At 46.8% G+C, this 20,664-nt stretch overlaps 1 protein-coding gene across 4 annotated transcripts in view; it reads right to left on the bottom strand.

Annotated features, from left to right (window-relative positions):
- Nucleotides 1–2: 2 nt before the first annotated feature.
- Nucleotides 3–20,664, bottom strand: part of VASH2 (vasohibin 2) — a 50,583-nt gene continuing 29,921 nt past the window's right edge. For 2 of the 4 annotated variants that reach the window (XM_049868361.1, XM_049868363.1), the window contains 2 exons: nucleotides 17,602–17,724; nucleotides 3–2,699 (listed from right to left, as the gene is read on the bottom strand). In XM_049868361.1, the coding sequence (XP_049724318.1) occupies nucleotides 2,627–2,699; nucleotides 17,602–17,724 (196 nt within the window). In that variant the 3' untranslated portion in view covers nucleotides 3–2,626. The remainder of the gene's footprint in view (nucleotides 2,700–17,601; nucleotides 17,725–20,664) is intronic. The other 2 variants (XM_049868362.1, XM_049868364.1) reach the window with 1 other exon arrangement.

The following is a 20,664-nucleotide window of genomic DNA, read 5'->3' as shown; positions in this document are numbered from 1 at the left end:
AAGTGTAATGCGCATGATTTCAGTGTATAGAAAAAATAAGGTGTACTCAAAACACAACGGAGTCTAAAATCAGTGTACAGAGAATACAAAGTATACTCAAAACAGGACAACATGGAGTCTAAAATCAAGATTCTGTCACTCATTTAAACTTTGCATATATTGCCATGACGGCTTAAGCATAAAACTTATCTTGCGTTAATAGCTTTTTTAAAACTAGATTTCAAATCATAGTTTCAATTTTATCTTTTGAGTTATAGCCAGTCTTAAAATCAATTTTGAGGGGTAAAATACGTCATTTTTTTTTCCTTGCCTTAATGAGGTTTTTAATTATTGCACTAGAATTCAAGGGCTTGGTGCCTTTCCCTTACCATTTTAGAAATTAACATATTCCATAGGAAATCAGAATGACCACTAAGAATACTTGAAATGAATTTTCATGTTTCTGTGATTAACTTTTGCTGTTGGAAGTGTATTTGAAAATCAAGAAACGAGGGTGGAAGAAGTTAGGTTACAAATTGAATCATCAAGTCAGTTGACAGTTTTAAGACTTATATATCAGGACATTAGAAAGAGTTTGTGTTCCTGTTCTTTTCCCCATTTTTGTGGGAAACAAGAGACTGTGCCACTATCTGACCTTCTGTATCTGAGAACGGACAACAGGAATACTTCGCAAATCCTACTCCAAATTCTTAGAATGCTTGCAAATGATATGATCGGATACGATAAAGTTTCAGACTGAAGGTTGGATACAATAAAGTTTCAGATTGATAAACAGAAGGTATAGATCGCTACAGAAATGGCTAAATCAGTATTGTTCCAGAATGAGACAGAAATGACTCAGGGACTACTCCAGACCTCTGAGTACACGCGGCATATCTGGGTTTGCCTTGTGAAGGTGTACACAGATGACTCACTGTAAGTTGTCCTAACTGGTAGTGATATACTTGAAGGAAGTGAGGTCAGGATTTTTAACATGTACTGCATTTTAATGTAATGGAGATGCACACTTGCTTGCACCTATTCACATAAAGGACATTAGACTTCTTTAAAGAAAACAATACTTTCCATTAATAATACTGATTTTTAGGGAAAAATGGGCTCTTGTGCACATGGTGAAGGATAAGGTTTTGCTTTTCATGTCACCGCCAGCAGTTTTACCGGAAAAAATCTCAGTGGACAGATTTTTTTTTTTTTTTAAACTCCCTTCCTATAGCCACCTTGGGTCAGACAGCCAGAGAGAAGCAATGAGACTGAAGTAACATGTCTGTTGTAGCAAGCTTCCCTTAAAATGCCTTTTGGTGTTATCAGTTGGCATGGTTGCCGAGATAAAAGAAATGAAATAGAAGCTGTACTCTTGGTAACACACAGACTGTGTATGTTCTTAGGGCCACTCTGCGTGGCCATTGAGTATGCAGGCCAGATGCTTATACTGTGCTTCGTGGAGTAATCACACTCTAAGGTGTAACACTGTACCGGAAGAGTTTTCCATTAAAAAAAAAAAGTTCTGATTCTCTAATTCATTGTATTTTCCACTACTTGTTCCCAAATGTCATCAAGTGGTACCTGAAAAGCAAGGTACTGGGGGAAAAAAAATCACATTATGTCATATTGGTCTTAATATAAGACATCAGAAAACATCTCTAACAGCAGTTAGTCCTCAGAATCAGCCTGACTCAGAGTTCAAAAATCGGATGAAATGTGGACAGAAAGGCTTTCTGGTTCTCGACCTACTGACTCAGTCCTGGCTGCTGGTCTTTCTGAGGGTGACACTGCCAGAGGTCACTGCAACACTACCAGATATGTGTGACAGGGCTCGGCCTCCTGGGCTTTCTGCTGGAATCTGCAAAGTTTAAATGTTAGTGACAGAACATACACCTGCTTCTACATGTGGTTTTTTATTTTGTTTTGAAAGGACAAAAACTGTCAGTGAATGCTTTAAGAAAGATTAAGAAGGAAGTAACTCCAAGATCCTGAAGGTGGTTTCCCATATTGCCAGAAGAATTTCAGTGCTTTTTAGTAAAACACTTGTACAAAATACCTTAAATCTCATCACATGTGTGCACCAGGAAAAACAAAAACCTCCAAACTTGTGGAGATCCCCATGAGAAATATTGGGGAAACAGTACAAATAGAATATTAAAAAACACAACAGGCTAAGTTTGCATATCTGATGTCAGGGTGCTGAGGTAACACCGACTGCTTAAAAACCCACCCGTTGCCGCTTCCGTTATTGCTGAGAAGGACATTAGTACTGACTGAGTGGCCATACTGCACCAAGAGCGGGAGGGAGGATTCCAGGAGCCTGGACTACCAGTGAGGCATAATGTTCAGAGCAAGGAAAAGAAAGGTGCTGGAAAAATACAAAACCACAGTTAGGGTGGGTGTCCTGGGAACCTTGAGTGAGGGGACAACCCAGCCCCAGTGGGGCTTGTTCTTTGGTGTTTTCCTGGTTGCCCCTTCGTGAATTTTTTAAGGTTAATTGTTACCACCCGCTCAGATTCTATTTCCAGGGGAATCCTGAAAAATAAAATTCATACGTTGTTAAAAGTTACAGTTCCTCCTGAAGACTCTGGGTAGCGTGCAGAGAAAAGCACTGTAGAAGCTCTTAGCGGCCACTGTGGCCAAGCTAAATTCGGATTTGATAGCCCACTTCGTTCAGAGTGCTGAGGTCAGCCACCTTCTTTTCAGGCAGTGCAGGCCTAAGGGTAAAAGACAGAAAGGTGGTGGGGAGAGAGGACAGGACAGAGAAAGGTAACTCAGCATTTTCAAGTGTCTCTACTCAGTTTTCCTAACCCTTCTGATATTTGGGCCCCCTGCTAGCCTTAGATTCCCACTGGACCTCTTGTTCTGAAGTCCACCTTACAGGTTTTAAGGAGTGTTTTAACAGGCTTTCAATGTAGAGTTCAAAAAATGTTGCAGTGAGCTAAATGAGCTTGTTCATCTTTAAGCCTGAATTTGCTCACACTATAACTTTTAAAACCAGGTATCTGCAAACCTTGCAAGGTCTAAAAAAGCATACGTACTACGGCAGAACTAAAAATTTGAGCCAAGTCCTCCTTGAAACTTTGGCTTCCTACAGTGTTTGTGCCCGGGGGAAGGCCTGGAGCTACAAGGCAACCCAGGTTCTCAGTTATCTTTGAGAGAGAGTTAGTATTCCAGGCTCGAATGTGTAAGATCAGGGTGGATATTTTAGAATTCATCTGAAAAAAAGATATCAATGTGGAAAGTCATTCAGTGAAAAATCATCTCTTCTCTAAAAACATGCCTGAAAGTACTGGCCAATATAAAACTACACCTGAGCAGCTTACGTGAAGCCACGAAAGAAAATACTTGGGACTGGGAAATATTCAGTAGCACAGTATCGGAGCCCTGGTGGCGCAGTGGTTAAGAGCTCAGCTGCTAACCAAAAGGTCGGCAGTTCAAATCCATCAGCTGATCCTTGGGAACACTATGGGGCTGTTCTACTCTGTCCTACAGGGACGTCAGGAGTCGGAATCGACTCAACAGCAATGGGTTTGGTTTTTGGTTAGCACATCATTTCTCTTCATTAGACGACTTTCCAATACAGAACTGAGCCCACGCATTCTCACAATTTATCTTACAATTCTCCCATTTTTTATTTCGTTTCTCTCAGGTTCTTAGGTAAGAGATACCAAGGTTGTAAACCAAGCTTAACGATGTTCAATATGTTTAGCGAATTCTAACTTAAAAGTTTCACATTTAGCCATTTCTTCAAGAATATCAAAGACATTTTTAGGTTACACATGAACCTTGTTCTTCAGTATTAAAAAAATTAAAATGTAGATATAATTGTTGGAGGGTTTCTTGGTTTATACCTTAGAAAGATTTCCTAACAGCAAATGGTTTTCCTCTGGCGTGAAAGTGGTCCAAATCATTCAATGTTGATAGAGCTAGAAATCAAGAGCTAGCATCTACCAAGCAAAGGACCTTAGAGGTTTTGGCAAAACATCCTACCACCCCTACACACACACACACACACACACCTTCTCAGAGATGGGACGGGTGGTCATTAGCAGTCTAGGATCATCCCCTCTGAAAGGTTATTATTCAAAGTGGTCAAAAAACCTTCTGACTCGCTGCTCCACCCTCCTAAAATAACTTGTAACCTTATTGCCTCTGTTGCATGGGGCTTACTTATCAATTTGACCATATGCCCTGTTTTGTAATTAGAATAAATTCCTAGGATCAGGAATCATGCCTCTTCTTGCTTTGTGTCTCTTCTCATGGTGCTTGGGACACAGATGATGCTAAGATGGCAGACTGCTGGTAGAAATCCCAACACTTCTTTGCGTGTAGACCCCTGCTTATTATATCAAAGGACTCAAGGGTTCTGACCTTCAGGGTGATGGTGTCTGTCCAGCCCATTCATGCTCTGGAAGATAAGCCATTCCCTTTAAATGGAACCAGTGCCAACCAGCCTGGAAGAGTGGCTTCAAGGGCCACAGTGAGGGCCATCCTTGGGCTGGTGGCTAAATGAGCATCATTTTGTTGGGGATTCAAACTTAAACATCTATCTCTGCCTTAGCCCTCAGCTCAGTAATGAGGAAAGAACTAGGGTTCTCACAGACAATCAAGTTTGAAGAATCCATATGTATCTTGTTCTTTTTGTCACAAAGCCTAAAATGAAGCCTCTGTTTCTTTGTCTACAAATGGCTCATTTGGGAGCTTTCCCCTCAAGTAGACTAAGTTAGCATCAGCCCAAGGCAAGTGTGGTTGGAAAGGTAAATCTACTCCCAAATATACCACAGTTTCAGAAAATTCAGTATTCAAAAATCCACATACCAAAAGATAACCTTGAAGCACCTGTATGATTCCCACCCTGCCCCCCTGATTTTGTAACTATGTAACCTACGTCCCTTATCCAAATATATACTGTTGTTGTTAGGTGCCATTGAGTTGGTTTCGATTCATAGCACCCCTGTGTACAACAGAACGGCACACCGCCTGGTCCTGCACCATCCTCACAATCGTTGCTATGCTCGAGCCCATAGTTGCAGCCACTGTGTCAGTCTATCTCATTGAGGGTCTTCCTCTCTTTTGCTGACCTTTAATTTACCAAGCATGATGTCCTTATCCAGGGATTGGTCCCTCCTGATAACATGTCCAACGTACGTGTAATATATGTATAGACATATACACACACATATGTTTTTTAGCTGATGTTTTTAATTATCTCTGTGTAGCAGACTCTGTTAGTTGCCTTTTAATACCCACTCGCCCCTTCCTCCTTAGTAAAAACACTCCTGATTTTTACCTGGGCATATCAAAAAAAAAAACACCAAACCCATTCCCATTGAGTCGATTCTAACTCATAGTGACCCTATAGGACAGAGTAGAACTGACCCATAGGGTTTCCAAGGAGCTGCTGATGGATTTGAACTGTTGACCTTTTCGTTAGCAGCCAAGCTCTTAACTACGGCACCACCAGGGCTCCCCTGGGCACACAGCTGCCTAGAATACAACTACATTTCCCAGCCCCCCTGTATCCTGGTATAGCCTGGGACTAAGTGGTAGCCAATGAGATTTAAGTGGAAGTGTGGTACGGCCGTCAGTTATGACAACTGGTATGTGCCTTTGTCTTCTTCCTCCCCTTTCTCTCCCTGCTGACTGGAGTGTGGACGTGATGGCTGGAGCTTGCACCCTGAGCTGGCGCACCTAGGAAGGCAGAGCCGGAAGCCGTGTGCCGCTTCTGCTGGACTTCTTTCACGTGCAGTGAATGATGTTCAAGCCACAGCTCAGACCTCACCCGTGGCCAAACCTAACCCTAACTGATACCATTTCCCACCACTACCTCATGAATATGACATGATTCCAGTAACAGTCAGTGTTGAGTCAGCCTGAAAAAAAAAAGCCTGAGGAAGGTTGTTATTGTTGTGTGCCATTGAGCCAATTCTGATACATAGCGACCCTACAGGACAGAGTAGAACTGCCCCACGGGGTTTCCTAGGCTGTAATCTTTATGGGAGCAGATTGCTGGGTCTTTTCTCCTGTGGAGTAGGAGATGAGTTCGAACCACTCACCTTTTGGTTAGCAGCCAAGCACTTAACTATTGCACCACCAGGGGTCCTTAGAGGAAGGTTAGTATGTGGAATAAGGAGAACATGTTCCTGGCAAACTCTGTAATTCCACTCAGGAGTCTTGCATGCTTCTAAGAGACAGTCTTCTCCCCTGTACCCTACCGACTATGCAGGACCTAAGCCACGGAGCTCTTCAGATCTCCGTATTGTCTGTGAAGGTGAAGCAATTTCTCCCTGGGTGGAGCAAATGGTTAAGCACTTGACTGCTAACCAGAAGGTTGGCGGTTCCAACCCACCCAGAGGCGCCTCGTGAGAAAAGCCTTGCATTTGTTTCCGAAAGGTTGCAGCCATGAAAACCCTATGGAGCATAGCTCTACTCTGCACACATGGAGTTGCCATGAGTTGGAAGAATCAACGTGATGGCAACTGGCTTTTTTTTTTTTCTTTGATGTACTTAACAAGATCCCCACATGTCTGTCAGTTTGTCATACTGTGGGAGCTTGTGTGTTGCTGTGATGCTGGAAGCTATGCCACTGGTATTCAGATACCAGCAGGGTCACCCATGGCGGACAGGTTTCAGCTGACCTTCCAGACTAAGACAGACTAGGAAGAAGGACCCTGCAGTCTACTTCTGAAAAGAATTAGCCAGTGAAAACCTTATGCATAGCAGCAGAGCATTGTCTGATATAGTGCCAGAAGATGAGGCCCCCACAGCTTGGAAGGCACTCAAAAGACAGGGGGAGAGCTCCCTCCTCACAGTAGAGTCAACCTTAACAATGTGGCTGGAGTCAAGCTTTTGGGACCTTCATTTGCTGATGTGGCACAACTCAAAATGAGAAGCAGCAGCTGCAAACATCCATTAATAATCAGAACCTGGAATGTACAAAGTATGAATCTAGGAAAATTGAAAATCATCAAAAATGAAACAGAATGCATAAACATTGATATCCTAGGCGTTAGTGAGCTCAAATGGACTGGAATTTGCCATTTTGAATTGGACAATCATATAGTCTACCATGCCAGGAATGACAACTTGAAGAAGAATGGTGTTGCATTCATTGTCAAAAAGAGCATTTCAAGATCTATCCTGAAGTACGATGCTGTCAGTGATAGGATAATATCCATACACTTACAAGGAAGACCAGTTAATACAACTATTGTGCAAACTTACACACCAACCACAAAAGCCAAAGATGAAGAAATTGAAGATTTTTATCAGCTTCTGCAGTTTGAAATTGATCGAACATGCAATCAGGATGCATTGATAATTACTGGTGATTGCAGTGCAAAAGTTGGAAACAACAAAGAAGGATCCGTAGTTGGAAAATACGGCCTTGGTGATAGAAACAATGCCAGAGATCGAATGGTAGAATTTTGCAAGACCACCAAGTTCTTCATCGCAAATACCATTTTTCACCAACATAAACAGCGACTATTCACATGGACCCCACCAGATGGAATACAGAGTAGTCAAATCAACTACATCTGTGGGAAGACACGATGGAAAAGCTCAATATCATCAGTCAGGACAAGGCCAGGGGCCGACTGTGGTACAGACCATCAATTGCTCATACGCAAGTTCAAGTTGAAACTGAAGACAATCAGAGCAAGTCCACGAGAGCCAAAATATGACCTTGAGTATATCCCACCTGAATTTAGAGACCATCTCAAGAACAGACTTCACACACTGAATGCTAATGACCAAACACTAGACAAGTTGTGCAAGGACATCATACATAAAGAAAGCAAGAGGTCATTGAAAAGACAGGAATGAAAGAAAAGATCAAGATGGATGTCAGAGGAGACTCTGAAACTTGCTCTCAAACGTTGAGCAGTTAAAGCAAAAGGAAGAAATGATAAAGTCAAAGAACTGAACAGAAGTTTTCAAAGGGCAGCTCGAGAAGACAAAGTAAAGTATTATAATGACATGTGCAAAGAGCTGGAGACAGAAAACCAAAAGGGATGAACACACTCAGCGTTTCTCAAGCTGAAAGAACTAAAGAAAAAACTCAAGCTGCAAGTTGCAATGGTGAAGGATTCTATGGGGAAAATATTAGACGACACAGGAAGCATCAAAAGAAGATGGAAGGAATACACAGAGTCATTATACCAAAAAGAATTAGTCGACGTTCAACCACTTCAAGAGGTAGCATATGATCAGGAACCGATGGTACTGAAGGAAGAAGTCCAAGCTGCTCTGAAGGCATTGGCGAAAAACAAGGCTCCAGGAATTGAAGGAAGATCAATTGAGATGTTTCAACAAACGGATGCAGTGCTGGAGGTGCTCATTCATCTATGCCGAGAAATTTGGAAGATAGCTACCTGGCCAACCGACTGGAAGAGATGCATATTTATGCCCATTCCCAAGAAAGGTGATCCAACTGAATGAGGAAATTATTGAACAATATCATTAATATTGCACACAAGCAAAATTTTGCTGAAAATCATTCAAAAACGGCTGCAGCAGTATATCGACAGGGAACTGCCAGAAATTCAGGCCGGTTTCAGAAGAGGACGTGGAACCAGGGATATCATTGCTGATGTCAGATGGATCCTGTCTGAAAGCAGAGAATACCAGAAGGATGTTTACCTGTGTTTTATTAACTATGTAAAGGCATTCGACTGTGTGGATCATAACAAACTATGGATAACACTGTGAGGAATGGGAATTCCAGAACACTTAATTGTGCTCATGAGGAACCTTTATATAGATCAAGAGGCAGTTATTTGGACAGAACAAGGGGATACTGATTGGTTTAAAGTCAGGAAAGGTGTGCGTCAGGGTTGTATCCTTTCACCACACGTATTCAATCTGTATGCTGAGCAAATAATCTGAGAAGCTGGACTATATGATGAAGAATGGGGCAACAGGATTGGAGGAAGACTCATTAACAACCTGCATTATGCAGATGACACAGCCTTGCTTGCTAAAAGTGAAGAGGACTTGAAGCACTTACTGATAAAGATCAAGGACCACAGTCTTCAGTATGGATTACACCTCAACATAAAGAAAACAAAAATCCTCACAACTGGACCAATGAGCAACATCATGATAAATGGAAAAAAGATTGAAGTTATCAAGGATTTCATTTTACTTAGATCTACAATCAACACCCATGGAAGCAGCAGTCAAGAAATCAAAAGACGCATTGCACTGGGCAAATCTGCTACAAAGGACCTCTTTAAAGTGTTGAAAAGCAAAGATGTCACCTTGAAGACTAAGGTGCGCCTGACCCAAGCCATGGTATTTTCAATCACATCATATGCATGTGAAAGCTGGACAATGAATAAGGAAGACCGAAGAAGAATTGACGCCTTTGAATTGTGATGTTGGTGAAGAATATTGAATATACCATGGACTGCCAAAAGAAAGAACAAGTCTGTCTTGGAAGAAGTACAATCAGAATGCTCTTTAGAAGCAAGGATGGTTTGAGACTACATCTTACATACTTTGGACCTACTGTCAGGAGGGATCAGTCCCTGGAGAAGGACATCATGCTTGGTAAAGTAGAGGGTCAGCGGAAAAGAGGAAGGCCCTCAACGAGACAGATTGACACTGGGTGCAACATGGGCTCAAGCATAGCAACAATTGTGAGGATGGCACAGGACCGGGCAGTGTTGAGCGTATAGTCGCTATGAGTCGCATCTGACTCAATGGCGCCTAACAACGACAACTTAACAAGAAAATTCCTTGTTCCATGGTCCTTGCAGAACCCAACAGTCAGCTCCAGCACCCCCAGTTTCTGAGCCTTTCTTGCATTCTTTCTTCCTGGTCTAGCGTCTTCCTCAACACCACATCACGCCTCTACCCCTGAAACATAACATGCTGCCCTTGTATGAGAATAATGCTTACAACTGCTTCTGAGGGTTAGGACAGATCTGCACTGAGCTGTCTTCTCTCACTGAGTGCTGTCACCAGCAGCACCACTGGGGAGTTGGTGCCAGGACAGATACAGGACAGGAACCAGGAGGACAAGGGCTCCCCTCTCATTCCTGCAGTGTGAGCTTCTACAGGACCCTGTAGCTAACTTGCCACAGACTTGGCACCTCCTCAGAGAAGCTGCTTTCTGGCCAGTCACCCGAATTCTTCACTTTGGTGCTCTCCAGCCCTGAGGGAAGAATTTCCACTTTTTCTGTACTTTGTGTGCTCCTGAAGCTTGACTTTTTACCTTCACCTGTGTTCTGCTACTGGCATCCTTGAAAATACATGAAATTTAATTCAGGGTCTTTGGCCTCCTTTTTTCTAAACCTTTCCCTGGCAATCCTACCAATCCCCCAACTCCTACCAGGTGCCAGGGTATTATAAACAGCCTTTATTAAGCACTTTATGTGCTAGGCGCTGTTCTAAGAAGTTTGCACATATTCATTAATCCTCGCCACAACCTTACGGGGTTGACAGTCTTACTACCTGTTCACAGAAGAGAAAACGAAGGCCCAGAACATTAGGGAACTTGCTCAAAGTCACATGGTTAGCAAGTAGCAGAGCCAGAGCCGTCCCCAGGCAGTGTGAATTTGGAGCCCACACCCTTTACCGCTACGAAAACTGGCCCCAATTGTCCCCACCTAGCCAAAACAGCCTCTCAAGCCTCTAGTACACCACCTACTCTCCCACTCTGCACCTTGGCTAATGCTGCTCTGTCTGGAATGCCCTCCCCCACATCTGCTGACCCTCCTGCGAGGTCCAACCCAAGTGCCACTTCTTCCGTGAGATGTTTTGTGATACCCTACCCTCACAACCCATTGCTTCTTCTTCTGTATTCCATTGCACTTTCTTTTGTAAATCTGTTAAGAGAATCCTGCCGATTTATAATCCTTGTGAACAGCTTGAGAGCAGGGCCCAAGTGAATTCATCTATAACTCCCCACTGCTGAATATCTAGTACCTCTCAGTAAACTTTAGTTCTCACTAATGTGTAAATGGCTGATAGAGTTTCATATGTCACCTTTATCATGAAATAGTTTCATTTTAACTAAGTCCTAAGCTGGAAATCCAAGTTGCCATGATGGCACTGAGAATTAGCAAGTAGGAAGGACATTTTTTCTGGCTAGGAGAGGCCTTGCTGTTCTGCTGCGAAGCCTGGGGAGCCTCCTGCTTGAAAAGCTGAGCGTGACTCTACGTTAGTCTGTCTTTTCTCTCCTCTAGGTCTCTGCCCACCCCCCATCCCCCACCTCATCCGAAGTACCCAGAATCCAGGAGAGGAAAAGGTTAGTGCCAGCAGAAAAAAGAGTTAAACTGGGACTCCAGATGGACTGCCCAGAAAAGGGACTCTTTCTTTCTCCCCTTCTGGCCTGGTGAAGGGCAGGAGTGGGTTCTCACAACCTCCGCCTGCCTGTGGGCCCCTCCAGAAATCCCGTTCAGGCCTTGCCAGCTCATCTCAGGGCAGAGCTGTGAGCTGCTGTGTGTGGGGAGGCCCCCTGTGGGGCTCCCCCAGCTATAGTTAGAACATTATAAGGGGTTTATTTTTAAGAAACTCAAGCACCAAGAGGATGACTCAGCTGGGCCTGCACTTGCCCAGAACCTTTCATCAGATTCGGAGTGATTATTTTAGACTCGACAGTATATTTCTCCAAACCCCTCCCCAATCCAAAGAGGGGAAAGACATCAAAGGATTTTCCTGTTGGAGAGCTCTCAGGTGGCCTGTTTTAGGGGCACTGTTTCGGGTTCCTTTGACTTGCTTTGTGGGAGGAGCAAAGGGCCACTTCTCTCTCCACACAGATAGATGAACTCAGCCTCAACTCTCCCCAGGCAAACGTGCCCAGGGTAAAAGCCTGATGGCCTTCCCAGGTCCCCTTGACCCTGGCTGGTCTCCATTCTAGGAGCAGCACTCTCACTGAGCCAGCCATGGCCCAGGGTGTCCAGAGGGGAAGCAGGTGGGGAGGAGCAGGGCTGGGCCCACAGAGTTATGCCCGGAGACACTACGACTATTACCACCCTAACTAGCTCTGGACAATCTGGGGAGTGTGAATCATCCCCCAAATGTGCCAAGTGTCGCATTGAGTCCTTCACACTCTGAGGCAGCCTCAAGCTGAGGAACAGCCCACTGGATGGATATTGGCACCAGTGAAGCCACTAAAAGCCTGAGAGGCAGGAAGTGATGGCAGCAGGTTGGGGACTGAAGTGGGGACCCCACCGCCTCCTGGGCTGTACATAAATAGGTGTGTGGGAGACTGGATTAAGGGAAGGGGGACCCCACCGCCTCCTGGGCTGTACATTAACAGGTGTGTGGGAGACTGGATTAAGGGAAGGGGGACCCCACCGCCTCCTGGGCTGTACATAAATAGGTGTGTGGGAGACTGGAGTAAGGGAAGGGGGACCCCACCGCCTCCTGGGCTGTACATAAACAGGTGTGTGGGAGACTGGATTAAGGGAAAGGGGACCCCCCCACCTCCTGGGCTGTCCATAAATAGGTGTGTGGGAGACTGGATTAAGGGAAGGGGGACCCCCCCACCTCCTGGGCTGTCCATAAATAGGTGTGTGGGAGACTGGATTAAGGGAAGGGGGACCCCACCACCTCCTGGGCTGTACATAAATAGGTGTGTGGGAGACTGGATTAAGGGAAGGGGGACCCCCCCACCTCCTGGGCTGTACATAAATAGGTGTGTGGGAGACTGGATTAAGAGAAGGGGACCCCACCACCTCCTGGGCTGTACATAAATAGGTGTGTGGGAGACTGGATTAAGGGAAGGGGGACCCCACCACCTCCTGGGCTGTACATACAAGAGGTATGGGAGACTGGGTTTAAGGGAAGGGGAACCCCCTGCTTCCTGGACTGTACATACAAGAGGTGTGGGAGACTGGTTTTAAGGGAAAGGGACCCTACAACCTCCTGGGCTGTACATACAACGGGAGTGGGCGACTGGGTTTAAGGGAAGTGGGGACCACACCACCTCCTATGCTGTACATGCAACAGGTGTGGGAAACTGGATTTAAGGGAAGGGGGACCCCACCACCTCCTGGGCTGTACATACAAGAGGTGTGGGAGACTGGGTTTAAGGGAAAGGGCACCCCACCACCTCCTGGGCTGTACATACAAGAGGTGTGGGAAACTGGGTTTAAGGGAAGTGGGGACCCCACGACCTCCTGGGCTGTACATACAAGAGGTGTGGGAGACTGGGTTTAAGGGAAGTGGGGACCCCACCACCTCCTGGGCTGTACATACAAGAGGTGTGGGAGACTGGGTTTAAGGGAAGTGGGGACCCCACCACCTCCTGGGCTGTACAGACAAGAGGTGTGGGAGACTGGGTTTAAGGGAAGTGAGGACCCCACCACTTCCTGGGCTGTACATACAAGAGGTGTGGGAGACTGGATTAAAGAGAAGCGGCAGTAAGTGGAAGGAGATTGTGTCGGGCTCCGCCCAGGCCACCAGCCTCTGATCTGGCTGAGGGCTGTCTGAAGCACCTCCCCTCCTCACTTGTCCATACCTCCCCCCACCCCAGCTGCTGCTGGGCAGGATGGATGTAAAGACCCCAGTGGTGGTGTCAGAGCTGGGCCCCTAAGGCTTGCCTGTTAATGACTCTGGAGAATTTACTAAGCAGCACTTTGTGCCAAGAACCTTGTTAGGTATTCATGTTACCAAGACAATGGCTCTCAACAGGGCCAGTAGCCATTCCTTTTCTTCTGAAGAACACTGACCTCCAGCTCCTCTCCTACATGTGGAGGCACTTTGTGGGCATGGGCCACCTGCCCTAGAGGGTCACCAGGCTCAGGGCTGCAGGATGGGGAAGCACAGACAGCAGCCAGTCTTCTGTGCTTCTTGCTCCTGCCCCTCTGAGGTCATAGCTCTAGAAGGTGGGATGTTCACCTGCAGTAAAAGGGCAGCTCTAACACTGACTTCTTAGTCCTCAATGTTGGCAGCCTGGAGCAGGTTAAATCAGGGCTGGCACGGGCCTCGCCTTTAGAAGTGTAGGCAGAGACCCGAGGCCCTCCTGTTTTGCCAGGCTGGCGGGAATCAGGCCAGGCCCGATTTAGGGCTGATGGCCTAGGTGGGAGGCCAGGGAGGCAGTGTGGCCTGAGTGGAGGGGCACTGAGATGGAGGAAGTTCATTCACACCTGTCACCCTCATTCAAGGACAGCCCCGCTCCACTCTCACATTCCTCCCTCCCCAGGGCTGCAGACACCACAGGAGCAGCTGACAGGGCAGGCAGCTGAAGTCCTTATGTAAACAGAGAGGCCTCAGCCAAGAGAGACTTGGCCCCGGAGAGATTCCCCAGCCCTTTGCCCTTCCCCCAGGTCTTCCCTAAGGGGAGGCTCTGGGCGGAGGCTGAGTCACAGGCCCCTACCTGAGACCCCAGGGCACAGGCCCAGGCTTTGCTCTCACCCCTCCTTTCTGTTCTGAGAGCCCTCAGCACTGGGAACCCTGACCTTGCCTGACCGCCTGCAACAGTGAGGTCATGGAGGTTCCCCACTTATTCTGCTTGATGCAGTCATTCCTGATAAGGCCCGTCATTTCTGCTGGCTTCTCCAAGCAACCCCAGGGGCTCCGTTGTTGATAGTTGCTATGGAGTCTGCCCCTGACTCATGGCGACCCCACGCTGCCTGGCTCTACACCATCCCCAGGACTGGTTATGGATTGGGCCATTGTGATCCTCGGGGTTTTCTTTGGCTGATTTTTGGAAGTAGATTGCCAGGCCTTTCTTCCTAGTCGACCTTAGTCTGGAAGCATCAGAGCAACGCATAAGCCTCCACTGACAGATGGGTAGTGGCTGCCCACGAGGTGTGTTGGCCAAGAATTGAACCCAGGTCTCCCACACGGAAGGTGAGAATTCTACTGCTGATCTAGCACTGCCCCCCCAGGGACCCTGGGCCATATGTAATTCTGTGAGGAGCTAAGTTGGCAGTCATCCGGGTGGAAACTGGGCCTCTTCTGGAAAGAAATCCCCTAGTATCTGAGAGGTTTCACTTTTGCCTCCATAGCTTCCCAGTTCTCTCTTCTTTCCTTTTTGTTTCCCCCTCTGCCTTCCACCTAAGGAAATTTTCTCTTTTCTACCCTCAGATCTTTCCTCATTTCGGGTATAAGGAGAATAACTTCTTTTGGTCAAAATCTCTTCAATGTGATTGGATTATGGAACCAAATTTATTCTCTACAACATCCTTGAAAAGCCTCTGGCCTGCTCTGTAACACCTGGGGTCACCGTGGGCTGGAACCGACTCGACAGCAGCTGGTCTGGTTTGGGGATTTGTGGCCTTACTCTGCAGATGCCTGAAGCCAGGCAACCCTTCGTGACAGAAACCAAACCAAAGCCACTGCTGTCAATTGGATCACGGCTTGTAGCAATCCTACAGGACAGAGTAGAACTGCTCCACAGGGTTTCCAAAGCTATAATCTTTACAGAAGCAGACTGCCACATCTTTCTCCTCCGGAGTGACTGGTGGGTTTGAACCGCCAAATGTTCAGTTAGCGGCAGAGTGCTTAACCACTGTATCACCAGGGCTCCTAGGATACAAGGGAGTGGCAATTCCATTGCCCGCCTGCAGCTCTGCTTGGAAGACTTTATCTTGAGGTAGGGCTGATGAGCCTCTGGGAGCCTGAAGGGACTGACTCTAGCAGAGAGAGCAATGCCCACGAGAGCCACAAGCTGCTACAGAGACACATGATGAAGAAAGGAAATCAAAGAGGAAGAAAAAGAGGAAAAGAAACATCAACAGCAAAGAGAAAAGGAGGAGAAATGGGGGAAAAGGAGCAATACAGAGGAGAGAATACAAAGTTTCTTGTGGGTCCTCAGGGACTCTTGCCCTAGTTCAGAAGAACGTTCCACACGGTCATTCCAACTGGCAGGAGCTGCTTTCACGCTAACACAGGCAGCTGAGCCAGAAAAGCACTGTCCACTCACTCCCGCTCCCAGGCTCAGGTCACGGGCAGCAAATCAAGACAGTCAACTGTCAGAGATGAAAGGGCCTCAGGGAGCACTGAATTCTCAGTGGGGGCGCTGTCGGCATTTTACTTTTTTTTTTTTTTATGTTTTTATGTTGGTTAGTTTCATAGTGAGCCTCTGCTACGTTCTGGCACTGAGCTTCTTGTGGAGTGTCTCCTATCTTATTAAAGCTCCACAACCTATCTATGGGCTATGTACTATCAATCCGTACACTGTTGTCGGATGTAGTTGAGTTGATCCCAACTCATGGCAACCCCATGGAGTAGAACTGTACTCCATAGGGTGTCTTTTTTTCCCCTTAATAATTTATTCTCTTTTTTTTGTTATTGTTGAAAATATACACAGCAAAACATAACGCCAATTCAACAATTTCTACAAGCACAATGCAGCGATACTGATTACATTCTTCAAACTGTGCAACCATTCTCACCCTCCTTTTCCATGTTGTTCCTTCCTCAATAACATAAACTCATTGCCCCCAAGCTTCCTGTCTAACTTTCACATTGCTGTTATCAATTTGATTCCATATAGATCTTTAAAAGAACACAATGCTCAAGGCAGACACTCTTTACTAATTAAGCTAAACTACTATTTGGTTTAAAGAAGACTTTAGGAGATATTTTTGGTTTAGGGTTTAAAGATTATATCAGGTCTATAGTTTTTGGGGTGTATCTAGCCTCACTGGCTCCAGAAAGTCTGGATTCCATTACAATTTGAAATTCTGTTCCTCATTTCCCCCCTTTTGATCAGGATTCTACTATAGAATCTTTGATCAAAACATTCAGTAATGGTGTACTGTTGGCATTTTAAATGGTATGGCTCTTTATTGGGCAGGATGGTCTTGACCATCTCTGGTGCCTGGCTCCAAATGGGGAGCACCCTCTATTACTGTAATAAGCAAAAACTCTCCCATCACCTTTCTATTCTCCCACCCCCAGAGGGCAGCCTGGCCCTGGTTGGGAACTACTGCGAACTCCCTTCAGTGAAACAGTGTCAAGAAAACTGAACCCCATGGTGTGGAGGGGCCAGTTTAAGTTCACAGAGGGCTTTTCAAACATGGGATCTCAACCTCCGACTCCCTGTCTCTTTAAGAACCAAAGGAAACCGCTTGACCGCTCTGTGTGGAAGAGGATTTAAACACCCCAGGGAGGCAGAGTATAAAAAAGGACTCCTGGGTGGAAGGGGTGGGGGAGTCCCCATTTCCCTCTTGGAAGTCTGTCTCCACGGATGCAGTGCCCTGGCTGCTGCCTGACCTCCCACTCAGCTGACTCTCTTCTGTCAACCCAGTGACACTGATCCTCCTTCCCTTCTAGAAGGATTATTCAGACAAGTGCAAAAATGGAGAGGAATCCAGGGCTGGAAATAGCCCCAGCTGTAGGGAGGAGGTGGATGGGGATAGAAAGCCACTAAAATTATCTACACACAGGTGGGGTGGGACCCCACAGCTGATGGGCCTCTTGCCTATTGTGGTAATTTTCCGCCCTTTAGGCCACTCCCAAGCTTCATCATGGCACCCAACACATTTAGAAATGGCCTGATGGCCTTATGTAATGCTGAAATAATAACACAGTGACAGTCACCAACCCTTTCCTTGTCTTGACGATCCTGTAGAAGGATCCCCAGAGTTTTGGAGTTGTTGGGTCATAATCATACTGGTCACTTTCTCGTTTTGTCACCAAAAGCAAGATTACCTGGAGAAAAACATGCTTGCTGGGAGCCACGGGCAGAAGCTGAGAAACTGCTTTTCTCCAAGCATCCCTCTAGGAAGCAAGGTGTCCTGGGTTCTAGACTGTAGCAATGGCGGAAACAGGCATCTGGAGAGGGAGGGAGGGGCTTGGTGCTCCGGTTCTTCTTTGGGTTCCCAGCTCTCACAGCCCTCCATTTTACTCTCGTCTTCTGCATTTCTCTTCCCTCTCCTCCTACGTGGTGGCCCCTGCAACCTTCTCCCCAGCCCCGTAACTCAGCAGTCAGGGCTAGGAGGAACTGTTCTCCTGTGTGGTGGCCCCTGCAACCTCTTCCCCAGCCCTGTAACTCAGAAGTCAGGGCTAGGAGGAACTGTTCTCCTGCGCGGTGGCCCCTGCAACCTCCTCCCCTGCCCTGTAACTCAGAAGTCAGGGCTAGGAGGAAGTGGGAAGAGAATCTTCCTCCCTCATACCACCTCAATCTATTTTGAAACTTCAGCCAAGATATTCGCTCTCTTGATTCCCTACCCAATCTCCAAACACTGGGAATAGAGAAGAAAAATGGCAAGGACTCTGCCACCAAAAATAATCACGGTCTGACTGAGTTTGCTCATATGAAATTGACCATACAGACCCAAAAGCCACCTTGGCTCCCTCTTCCCACTTAGTGTTTCGATGCTCAAACTGGTTCAAGGTCACCTGGTCCTACTTGTTTAAGACTTCTGACCTACCGGAAGGAGTTTATGAAGAAAGACTCCTAGGAACCCATTCTCTCTACCCAGGAGAAAGGGCTGCAGGACAGGTCATAGGCCTGGGAGGTTCAGAGGCTGCTTGCAGCCACTCCTCACCACTTTTGAAGTTTATGCTTTCAACAAATGTCAAGCAATCACCTCTGTGCTCCTGAGGCCTTGCGCTCTGGGACTGGGGCTCTGAGGCCTTCCACTCTGGGGCTGGGGCTCTGGGGCCTCCCGCTCTGGGGCTGGAGATCAACCTCCTCTGTGCACAGAGGGAGGAAGGTGATGGAAAGAATCCCCATCTCCCTCAGGCCTTCCTTCCTGACCCCTCCAGGTCTGCATTTTCAGCAGCTTCTAGGACGCTCTTCCTGAATGCCTAAGAAGCACCTCAAGTTCACAGTCTCAACTTCAACTCATGTTCTTCTTCCCCTCTTCTCAAACAACAGCAACGACAAACACAGCCACCACCGCCTAGCTTATCGTCCTGACATTCGTCCCCACAGCCAGTTTCTAAGATCTTATTGACTTCAGCATCCCCAGGCAATCACGGTAACTTTCTCTGATTAAAAACTTAACATGCCGAGGCGGAGCCAAGATGGCGGACTAGGCAGACGCTACCTCGGATCCCTCTTACAACAAAGACACGGAAAAACAAGTGAATCGATCACATACATAACAATCTACGAACCCTGAACAACAAACACAGATTTAGAGACGGAGAACGAACTAATACGGGGAAGCAGCGATTGTTTCCAGAGCCTGGAGCCAGCATACCAGTCAGGTACGGCACGAGCACAGAGACCTGCTCCACCCCCCTGAACTAACCCCGGGAGGGGTACTAGCCGGTTCCACGGGCGGCGTGGGACGCAGCCGTTAGGAGAAGTCCCCGGGAGGCAGTGACTGATCTTGGAGCAGAAAGAGCAGCACCCGAGCCGGGGAACCGTCCCACAGGGATTTGGACTGCACGCAGGTACGCCATAAACACGGAGAGTTGCTCCACCCCCTGAACTAACCCCGGGAAGGTGACCATCCGGGTCGCGCGGGCGGCGTGGGACGCAGCCGGTAGGAGAAGTCCCCGGGAGGCAGCGACTGGTATTGGAGCGGGGAGAACAGCGTTCCAGCCGGGACACTCGGTCGCGGCACAAGCACGGGGAGCTACTCCACCCATCTGAACTAACCCCGGGAGGGGGCCCACCTGGTTCACGGGGGCGGCACGGCCACGCGGCTGGAGGGACGAGAAGTCCCCGGGAGGCAGCGACTGATTTTGGAGTCGAGAGTGCACCGTCCCAGTAGGGGAGCCTTGACGCTGGGCGTGGGGCTGGAAGCGGAGGATCTGACCGTGACTCCAGCGGGCCAGACCCCCCGGGGGCAATCTCCACACAGACAGCACACATAGGCGACGCGCCCGCGGGAATCTCAGATATAATAGTCTTTCCAAGCAAGACAAGCAACTCTGGCTATATTCTGAGGTGCTACTCTCCTATCTCTCTGTTCCCTCCCCCACCCTCCCCAGGCGGCTTCATTAACATCTGAATAGCCTGAGCCAGAGGGAGAACTCTGATAGGGATCTGACTGCAGTTTTTTTTTAGCGGATTTTCTGGAAAAACTAGTTTCCCAGTGATGGCTCGGAGACAACAATCCATATCAAACCACTTAAAGAAGCAGACTGTGACAGCTTCTCCAACTCCCCAAACAAAAGAATCAAAATCTTTCCCAAATGAAGATACAATCCTGGAATTATCAGATACAGAATATAAAAAACTAATTTACAGAATGCTTAATGATATCACAAATGAAATTAGGATATCTGCAGAAAAAGCCAAGGAACACACTGATAAAACTGTTGAAGAACTCAAAAAGATTATTCAAGAACATACTGGAAAAATTAATAAGTTGCAAGAATCCATAGAGAGACAACATGTAGAAATCCAAAAGATTAACAATAAAATAACAGAATTAGACAACACACTAGGAAGTCAGAGGAGCAGACTCGAGCAATTAGAATGCAGACTGGGACATCTGGAGGACCAGGGAATCAACACCAACATAGCTGAAAAAAAATCAGATAAAAGAATTAAAAAAAATGAAGAAACCCTAAGAATTATGTGGGACTCTATCAAGAAGGATAACCTGCGGGTGATTGGAGTCCCAGAACAGGGAGGGGGGACAGAAAACACAGAGAAAATAGTTGAAGAACTTCTGACAGAAAACTTCCCTGACATCATGAAAGACGAAAGGATATCTATCCAAGATGCTCATCGAACCCCATTTAAGATTGATCCAAAAAGAAAAACACCAAGACATATTATCATCAAACTCGCCAAAACCAAAGATAAAC

Source organism: Elephas maximus, chromosome 24 (genome assembly GCF_024166365.1).
Source record: "Elephas maximus indicus isolate mEleMax1 chromosome 24, mEleMax1 primary haplotype, whole genome shotgun sequence".
NCBI lineage: Eukaryota > Metazoa > Chordata > Mammalia > Proboscidea > Elephantidae > Elephas > Elephas maximus.
The sequence above is the reverse complement of the archived record's forward strand: the minus strand, read 5'-3'. Positions and strand labels throughout refer to the sequence as shown.